This window comes from Xiphias gladius, chromosome 17 (assembly GCF_016859285.1).
Source record: "Xiphias gladius isolate SHS-SW01 ecotype Sanya breed wild chromosome 17, ASM1685928v1, whole genome shotgun sequence".
Lineage (NCBI taxonomy): Eukaryota > Metazoa > Chordata > Actinopteri > Istiophoriformes > Xiphiidae > Xiphias > Xiphias gladius.
This window is the reverse complement of record NC_053416.1, coordinates 15,325,770-15,336,391: the sequence shown is the minus strand read 5'-3', so window position 1 is coordinate 15,336,391 and position 10,622 is coordinate 15,325,770. Positions and strand designations below refer to the sequence as shown.

The following is a 10,622-nucleotide window of genomic DNA, read 5'->3' as shown; positions in this document are numbered from 1 at the left end:
GCCCAAAATGTGCGCTTGTCTGCATTCCACCACTGCCGCTGAGGAGAAACATGCTCACGCCACACAAGGACAAAGCCGCGTTTCTTACTGACCGCTCCCCCCGTCGCTTGTGCAAAAAGGCTTCATCCCCTAAAATTTTAAATCCTGCTCATTTACAATTTGAATGGACCACTCAGGGACCGTAGGGTTAAACGTCTCAGCCGTAGCCACCAGCTTTACGCATGACTTCCCCGTGCGTGCCGTCGTTAGACCCGTATCCTGGCCACATCGCTTTGATGCCTGGAATACCAAAAGCACAGCCAGTACAGAGACAAACCTCGGATCAGTTTGTGTTTTCCGTATTATTTTTTGTTAAAGAAAGAGACGCTTAAAATGGCAGGTGCGCGCGTTTTGTTTGGGTTGACTTGGAGGAAGAGGTGAGACATTTTTTCGTATACCAGAAATTTTAGAATGAAAATTCAATTCCTCAAACGTGCATTTCTTGACTATTTTACAGCTGGCTTCGTTAAATCTCATGACAAGACAAATGAATGAATACAAATACATCGGAAAAAAACCCCATCAGAGTATGCATTATTCTCAATCAATTCATCCGCGTGTTGGAAAGATAATGACTGGGTTAACGCACGACTACAGACTAAAAATGGCTAATGTTTAGATTCGGAGAGCAGTTTCTGTGTGCATATTATCACCTTCCTCTGGAAAGACACGGACAGTTTGCGCGGTAAATATCTAAAGAATCACGGCTGGTTTATGCGGTCAGATCATAGCTTCGTCTCTATGTTTCCAGATGTACCGAGGCTACACAGCAATGGCAAAAAAATGGACCTGATATAGAAAAATTATAAACGAGAATTTGATTTTCCATCAAAAACATTCAGAATAAAAAAAAAATCTGTTATGTCAGAGGAGGGAGAGAAGCGTGCAACTTTCTTTGTTGCATTTGGCATGGCTGATCAGACTGCGTTTGGGTGCGTGCTTTGTCTTCAAACGTGTGTTCATTTCAACTGCTCACACTGTTCACTGCTTTGGTAGGGTGGCTTCAAATTGAAAAGATATATTGTTTCTAAATTAGAGACTGCCAATCTATATATATACATATATATATATATGTGTGTGTGTGTGTGTGTGTGTGTGCGTGTGTGTGCGTGTGTGTGTGTGCGTGTGTGTGTGTGTGCGCGCGTGTGTGTATTGGCTGGCTATGTGTGCTCTAATCCTATTTTAGACTTTCACAAAAAAGCTGTACATTTCAATGATCCAGATAAGCTCTTATTGCCATTGAAATTCCACATGATCATTATTCCACAGAAAAAACTTCCACAAATGATATGTGCATCATTTCTCATGTCTTCTGTCCTTCTCCCTCTGCCTTCTTTTCTTCTTCTTCAGGTGCTTAACCTCCCTCCTGCCAGTTCTGCATGGTCATGACCTGTCATCACGCCCGATCCACAGCCCACCTCATCCTACTGGTCCTGCTCATTGTCACTACACAGCTGGCTAGCACCGCCCCTGTGGGGGGTGAGGGAAGGGAGAGAGGGGTGGAGGGGCGCACCCGGACAGATCATAAAGAGGACAGTCTCGTCCCCTTTCTCTCGCCCCCACCCCAGAGTCTCTCCAGCCCTGACAACGCGTCCCTCGACTGGAGCTCGGGCCCAGGTCAAGATAACCAATCAGATAAAGTAACGGACCCTGCGCAGGTGCTCGCTGTTCTTTTGGAGGCCCTGGACCACCCGGGGGAGAGTGAAATCCAGGCAAGCAGAAACAGAGAATGGAAAGAGGATCAGAGGCAGGAGCTGCCCTCCATCGAAAGGTTGGAGGGTGGTGAGATAAGGAGAACAAGGCAGACAGAGGTAGACAGGGGGGAGGAGGAGGAGAAGGAGGGGCGAAGGGCTGATAAGGCTATTGAACAGCTAATTGTGGGCCATTTGACAGCTGCTCAGGTTGATGACTTGAAGGAAAGAGCGGAGGAGGATAAAAACACAAGGTCAGAGGACAATCCAGGGTGGTCTGTGCAGGATGTGGGACCTGACAGTGTAAGTGAGGAAGGAGGGAAAGAGGAAGAGGATAGGCAGGATTTAGAAAGTATCTTAAGCAACGCCAGGTTAAGTTCCACCTCACAGGGAGATGATCCCTCTCTGCAGCGTAAAATAAGAGGCTATTTCCAAAACATTGACTTGGGTCTCCAAGATAATGAGATCCTGCCTCCACTGAAGGGCTACAAGGCATATAATACTCAGCTAGCAAGAGCTGGAAAGAAACTGCACTGGCAGGAGAACCAGTCCCGCAATCGACCAATCAAGGGGGGCAACTTTATGGATGACTTTGAGGATGAAGGAGAGGAGCTGGAGGAGGAGGTTGAGGAAGAAGAGGAGAGCCTCTCCCACATGGAAGAGGAAGCGAGAGCGCGTGCAGAGAAACAGGAGGTGCTTCGGCAGCAGGAGGAGGCGGAGCGAGCCAGAGAGGAGGAGCAGAGGCTGGCAGACATCGCCTCTGACATGCTGCTGCAGTACATGGGGAGGAAGCAGCAGTCCTACATGAAGCCCCGGCAGAAAAGCAGCATGGGGGCCGCTGGCAACACCGCCGAGGACAAGCGCTCCGAGGAGGTCCTCCCCGATGAAGACGACCTGGATCAGCAAATGATCGACAGGCTCATTGAGATCAGTAGTAAGCTGCACCTGCCTGCTGATGATGTGATTGAGATTATTAGTGATGTGGAGGAGAAGAAGAAGAAGAGGAAAGAGCTGCAACAGCTGCCAACCAACGTCAACCCTATTGCCCCACGCTTCAGGCCTTTGGTACCTCCTCCTCTTGCTGCTCCGCCTATCTACCACTACACAGCCTCAAAAAACCCCAAGAAAGCCCCTTATAAGTACAACAAGTCCAACAAGAAATGGCACAAGGACAAAGTCAAGTCATACAAGCAGGAATATTGGTATAAGCCTCAGAAGCAGATTGACTACTGGTATAAACCCCAGAAACAGTTTTTAGCCTTCCCCTCCTATCCATACTACCAGAAGCCATATCGAGCATACTACCCTGTTTATTTCCCATATCCCAAACCACAATATTATGGCAAGCCCTCCCCCTCCAGAGACCAGCCATTCGGCCCCCAGGAACTTGACCTCCAGGCCCCAAGGCGCAGGCACAGGGCTGGAGGTAAGAACCGGGGACAGGGTTGGAGGCAGCAGCCAGCACCACGCCTGCCTCTCACCCCTTATATCTCTAACTATATCCTTCCTCACCCACGGACCTACCAACCCCTACCTCCCCCCAAACCAATAACCACACCAAGGAGAGGCAGACAACCCCCCTACTACTATCCACAAATCACACCGGGTGATGACTATGAGGAAGATGGGCTGGTTCCTCAGCTCGACAGTGAGGAGGAACTGGAAAACTTTATTGAGCGGATCTACATGAAGCGCAGAATGTATTGAGAGACTTTTTGGACATTTGTCAGATCAGGGGGACTGACAGAGGTGGGATAGATATACAGTAGCTGGAGAAAAGCTAAAAGAGAGGTGAAAAAAGACTCAGACGAGATATGTGTTTTGAGCCTGATGGAAATTTAAGGGTCAGGAAGTAAAAAGTTAGATTTATGTTGTTTTAATCACTGTATTTTTGTTGATTTTCTCAGTCAGGGAGAGGATAGAGGGGTCCCAGTTTAAGCTCCCTATAACCATGTTCAGCCTCTTGCTCAGTTTACATTTTGAAACAGAACATACCATGGTGTATGTCTGCCTCCATTCAGGTCAATCTCTGATGCATCATTCAGAGATTTGTAGAGGACACACACACACGCGCACACGTACACACACACACACACGCGCACACCCCCCCCCCACACACACACACACACGCACACGCACACACGCACACACACACACGCACACACACACACACACACACACACACACACACACAGGCACTCACATACATCAACATGCCTACATACAGTATAATCACATATTTGAAACATTCACAAGCAGATGTGCCCATCGTAAGAGAACCATGTTTACAACATCACTTTGTATTTTTTGTTTTATATTCTGTATGTCATATTACAAAACTGAAGTAGGTCAATGACTTCTTAGCTACACAAATATAAAAAACTGAAATGTTGACAGTATATTTTTGTTGTATTTGATGTGTGTACACTACCAGTCAAAAGTTGTAGAACACCCCCCCTTTTTCCAGTTTTTATTGAAATGTAAGCAGTTCAAGTCTAGTGAATAACCTTAAATGTACAAAGGTAAGCGTTAAACCACCCAGGGTAAAGTCATGTACATTTCACAGAAAGCCAGCCTTTTTCAGGAGTGAAGAAACTGGCTAACTTACAGCTTGCCTGCCGCAATGGAAGTAAATGAAGCCTTGAAAGTTAATGCAAACAGTTGCTACAGGAACCAAAACCTTTGTTGATTACTTACAAACCCTCTGTCTGTACAAAGTCAGTGTTGGAACAAACTGTATTACCACACCCTCTGATGCATTATTAGCACAATACTGTACCGCAGGAAGTTGTACTGTATGCTGCTATCAGAATGGGGAGAAAAAGGCAAGTAAGAAAGGAAGACAGACTGGTTGGTCAGGGGTTCATCTTACAGCAAGATAATGACCCAAAACATTAGAAGAACAGAACTAGATGGTGGATTCACAGGATGAAAGACCAGCACAGTCTCCAGACTTAAACCACATGGAGCTGGTTTGGGATGATCTAGACAGAAGGTGAAAGCAAAGCAACCTGCATGTGCAACACATTCGTGGGAACTTCTGCAACAGTGGGGGACGAACTTTCTGAGCAATATTTCTTGACCATCGTAGAAAGAACGCCACGAGTGTGTTTGGCTGCTGGATGAGTCAAAAATTTAGGTTAAATTTAGGACTTAAGATTGCATGATACCTTTTAAAAAATCTTTATCATTTATTTGTTCTATGCTTTAATTTCAGAATGCACTGAAACATTACACTATGTGAATTTCAATAACAATTGGAAAAATGGAGATGTTCTAAAACTTTTGACCGGTAGTGTAGTTGCCTTTCTTATTCCTGATTGGATCAACTTTAAACAGCTGCAATTTGCAAAGGTGCCAAATACACACATTTCCGTTTTTCAAACTCAAGATTCAGATTTTTGCCTTACAAACGCCGTGGTTCTATAAGGGAAATATCATAATGCATAATATTATCATTACAGCCGGTCCCAATGTAGAAACCCTGTGGACTCCAAAAGCACAAACTTAAACACTAAACACTTCCAACCTGGTGGACTAAGGGTTTTCAATCATTTTGGGATCCAGAAGTTATTGCGTCAACATATTTATGGCAGATCCAAGATCACCACCACCACACAGTACTCCTTCACCTTGTAGGAGTCCTTCATATACTTTTTAAATTTTCTTTTATTGTTCATCTCCAGTTCACATCTTTACTCACATATTTTTTGTCACATAAGGTTAATTTTTCCTGTGTCATATCCATTATCTAATTTTCCCTTTCTTTCAAAAAAAAACTTGAAATCACACTATCTTTTCTCCAGCCTTTCTAAACAGATCTCCATCAAGAGGCTACAAACATTTTGTTCATTTTCAGAAGAAATTCATTGAAAAGATTCAGGCCGGGGAGTCAGGGATTGTGCTTAAAACGTTAAATGCACGTCTTTCTACTTGCATCTTAAAAAATGAACAAAAAAAAAGAACAAAAAAAAAGAGAAAAAATAAAACAGTATGGAGAATTCAAGAAGGTTGTTTTCTCTGAATAAACTGTGAATATAAAAAAAAGAAATCTAAAAAGGAAGAGGTTCACTGTGTCCACAGTGAAGCCATCTGTCTTGTAAAAGAGTGAGAGAGTGTTGTTGTTGATGTCACCTTTAGCATTGTAAGATGTACAGTGTGAAATAAATATGCCCGTGCAATGTGTAAATAACAGCATGATGATTACTAGTTTTGCTATATGATAAAAAATAAAAGCAATTATTTTATTAAAGTTCAGTTTTTTAATGGCTTTTTGAGAGTGCTATGTTGTACTTGTTTAGCAGCAAATATAGCAAGAACACTTGATTCCTGAGTAACGAAACAAATCAAATTACACAAAAGAGGAAGACAATCAGTTGCAGCTTAGTGGCAGCACGACTCATATATGTCACAGTCGCATCAATATGGAGACAAATTAAGAAAAAAACCTATAGAGGGAGTTTATTGTATTCCCAGACAATCAAAATGCACATGAGAAAAATAGCAAGAATGGGACTGAAAAGGGGAGGAATAACCGAAGAAAGGAAAAATTCAGAAGGAGGGAGGGAAATGGTAACTGCAGTGATTGATGAGTCACATGATTGGTGGATGAGTCATCCATCTGTACACTTTACTGCGCAGGACCACACACTCAAAAACACACACACACACACACACACACACACACACACACACACACACACACACACACACACACACACACACACACACACGTGCACACACACATCAAGATTCTCTTTGAGCTGTATAGTAATTTAGCAGCTGGCATTCATGATAAAGATTGAGTCGTGTTGGCTCGTGCCTCAGGCCAGCCAATCGACCGGTGGAAAGGTGTTTGGTAGATAGGTTCTGCTGTATCTTGTTTCCAAACCTCCTCCTCACTCTCACTTCACACAGGCAATATGCCCTTATGCTATGATTCCTTAAAGTGCTTCTGGCTGCTGCTTGTTTGGCATCAAACCAACCCTTATGTTGGCTGTCAGTGGTACAAACACTGACAGTGATTAGCAGGCTGTCAATATGGCCTAATCGCATGCTATCTTGCCACCTTTCTCCTCAGTTGATTGGACCAGTACCTTTCATAGCTTTATCTCAGTTTGTTGAGTGACTCTTGGACACCATATCATGAATTCAGTTTTTTAAGATTTTTCCGTTCTGTAGATATCCTGGCTGGACAAAGAAAAAGATGAGACCAGTATCACCAGGACTACCAGAAAAGCTGAGTAAGTGACCCTCTCTGTAACATTCATATACTGTACGTCTAGCAATGTAATAATATGACATGTGTTGTGGTTGAACTGTTGGAATGTTATTGTGGGAAAAAGCAAAGGAGAAGTTCAAAATTTTGGACATTTTCAGATAGTTACATGAGAAGATCAATAACACTCACATATCTATAGCTAGCATCAGCAGGAAATTAGTTTAGCATGGCATAATAATTAAATAATAAATAATAATTAATTCCTTAACATAGTTTACCCTTTACATTCTCTTAAAGTGGAACTCCACCAAATTTACACATCAAAGTCTGTTTACAGGTCTTGGGGAGCACTGCATATGGGAAAAAGGTGTATAAAGCCTGACTTGGGTCCGCATTGGTTTGGTCTAGAGACTACAAGTTTGAAAATGAAAAAAAATCAGTGGGTGTGGAGTTAGGTTGAAGTGTGCTTACCAGACCTCCTTAGCCCCTTCCTCATCTCGGCTCGAGCCTGGCAGCCTGAGGCATCATTACTTGCTACTAGCATCACACACCCCAATCTCCGCCTGAACTGTTGGCGGCTCTAGTTGCAGTGTGGGTAATGTAGGCAGCAGGTTTTGATAGTGAAGAAGAATGTAATATCCCTGGTTCTGCTGCATTGATTTTGATCCTGTCCATCTTAAGTCCAACAATGTTACAGGAGTGCCGTAATAAATTGGTGGCGTGCTCTTTTAAAGAACTTTAAGGTGGAACAATAATTTTATTCCATGTTATCTCACAGTATCATATGCATTCTGTACCATCTTCCAAAAACAGGTAGTTGCTATAAAGCTCAGTAAAGCTGAGGGAAACCAGAGTCGGATCCCTCCATCAGTAAGGTCACAACATACATTAGCTCGCTTTTATGCACATGCTCAGGTGTCATCATCAGCTATGATCTTTGAGCTATGAAAGTTGTTATCTCTACAGATCTGACAGGATAGTGGGCAAACATCTGCTTTTACTGACTTTGGAGGCACCTCTGCTCTCCCTCAGAGGTGATCAAGCTTTTTAACAACAGGATAATACAATCCTCACAAAACATCCTAAGGTCAAAAGTAGCTCCTAGCTGACTGAGTAAGGAGAAACTTCTAAAAATTAGGAGCGTGTAAGTTCTTACCTTAGAACGCTTTTGGTCTAAGAATGGTTCACAAAGCATTTTAGCGCCTTAATTAAATTTTATCTAAAATTTGTAGTTTAATTTTAACTGATTTAATTTATAAATTCCATTTAATATAATTAATGTCAATTGAATTATTTTAAATAAAAAATAATTGAATTTATATTTTCATTTGAATAAATATTTAATTTAATTTAATTTAATGTATTTTTATTTATTTAAATTACATTTAGTCTATAGAAATATCTCAAATCAACAACATAAGTAATTATTTAGAAAAAATGTAATGATTAAATAAAAATGGAATTAGATTTTTTTTTATTCAATTAAATTTTTTTAATGTTGAATATTGAATTCAATCTAGTCCCTCTTTATGCACCCACCGTACGTGTGTATTGACGAATATTTTATTTCTCATGCACCGACACAGACCGTTCACCTGTCGACCCACCGCTATAGCCACAGTGGTCAACCCCACCCCAGATCTCTGCGGTGCACCCGATGATTTCAGTCAACTAGCAGACACCAATGACACGTGCTGGGACTGAGCTGTCCTGACTGAATGCAGAGGGACGTTTTTGTGTTCTCTGTCTCTTAATGATAAAATATTTTGGGGAATTTTGGCATTTTTAAACTTTAATATAAAATTATCAAATTAAACATTAAACTTTAGTGCAACTGCCGCACAATTGAAACTACGGTCTGTGTCACAACAGTCAAGTCAAATCAGTTATATCGATATAGTCCAATATCACATATCACAAATTTGCCTCAAGGGGCTTTAAAATCTGTACAGCATACAACACTCTCTATCCCACCGGGTTCTCCAAATTGATGGGTTTTTGATTTATTGATGGTAATATGCTACATGTAGAACTTTTAAGATACGTAAACACTGGTATAAAGTCTGTGTGATACCATGTATAATGGGTTGAATTCAGATCTCTCTCTCAGTTGAATGACTGATAGATATAATAAATGGTATTTTAAACTAATTTTTATTTCTACCTCAAGGATTTGTCCCTCATTCAGTAGATTTAACAGGTTTGAGTCCTGATAATGTGGCTAAGCAGGTCCGCTCTGGTTATATATGAGGTCCATGCAGAAGAAGCTCACTGTTCCTTATGAAAAGGAGCCTTTCATAAAGTCCTCTTTTACACCTTGTTGCCAAGCTGTGGACAAAAGGAGCATTGCAGATGCTGCTATTTACATTCCCACATTCATATTTCTGTGACATACTACACAATTGAGATTTAAACATTTCCAGCACAATGGGATAATTGTGTGTCAAGCTTTGGATCACATTACGTCCTTATAGTAATCATTTATATTTTGCCTGGTGGGTGTGCTATAATTAAAATGCAATTTGAATTTTTCAAAAGCCTCCAACTCTCACGGGCACAAAATTTGGTATACATCCAGCTCCTGGCACAAAAGAGTCTGACAGCACCGCAATTCATCAGTAATGGCCCCAAGAAGTCCATGCATATATAGAAGCAGGAATGCGAGGAAAAAAGGCAACCATTAATAGTATGAGAAGTGAATTATTACAGCTATAAGAGCTAAAAAATTGGATTAAATAATGATAATGAAGTTCTACAACAGTGGGACTTTGGTTCAACCTTTAACGTTCAATGTCAGCATGATATTAGCTAAGCAGAATTTATTATGCAATGGTAGAGTCTACACTAATTTACACAGTAGTAATACAAATGTTTACACACTCAAAGTGCAAAATGACCAGCACTGGCAGAAGGGTCTGGTTCTGCAAGAGTTGGTGCAATGGATGTGTTTACACATGGCTTGAAAATAGCATGAACATCACATGAAATAACCAAATCACCATTGCAAACACTGATACAAAAATTGGTCATATTAGGTTGCATGGCAACTAGCAGTGTCTTGCTTATATTTTTTTTGTTCAGTCAATAGTGGTTGATGGTTTTCCTATTCCCCCTTATTTCCATTTTTTTTGTGTGTGTTTACTTGCTCTGTATTGGGTTGTGTGGCATAATTATGATGCCATTTTTTCCAGGACTCATTAAAAAAGAGAAATTTTGAGATGATTTGGATTAAACTGAGATTAAATGATAAAAACCTGATTACCCTTACTCTGCAGCGTTTTTGACTGAGACTGAGGCCAAGATGATTTGGCCTCGTTTGATGTTTGTTAGTTGTCTCACGCTGCTTTGAAAAACTCATATGTCAAAGGGCAGATTTCCACACCTCTTTTGTAACTGAGAAATGCTGCTAACTGGCATTTAACCTGAAACGTGTACCATCTTTGTTCCAGCCTTTGTAACTGTGATGAAATAGCTTCAGGGTTAAAGACCACGAAGGCATGCCAGGATGCCTTTTCTGACCCAGTGAACTCTATAGTCCTCTATATTTGACAAAAATAGGTTTAGTTACTGTACACAGTTTGATTAAACTGTTTAACAACTTGGAGCTTGTTTCTTATTTTGATATTTGGTCAGCTTTTCAGGATATAAAAGGAGGATACAAAAACTGTCAT

The 10,622-nt window shown here is 41.3% G+C and overlaps 1 protein-coding gene across 1 annotated transcript; it reads left to right on the top strand.

Annotated features, from left to right (window-relative positions):
- Positions 1-1,418: 1,418 nt before the first annotated feature.
- Positions 1,419-3,437, top strand: si:dkey-175g6.2. The gene has a single exon (XM_040149526.1). The coding sequence runs from the start codon at positions 1,419-1,421 to the stop codon at positions 3,435-3,437; it is 2,019 nt and encodes a 672-aa protein (XP_040005460.1).
- The last annotated feature ends 7,185 nt before the right edge of the window (positions 3,438-10,622 follow it).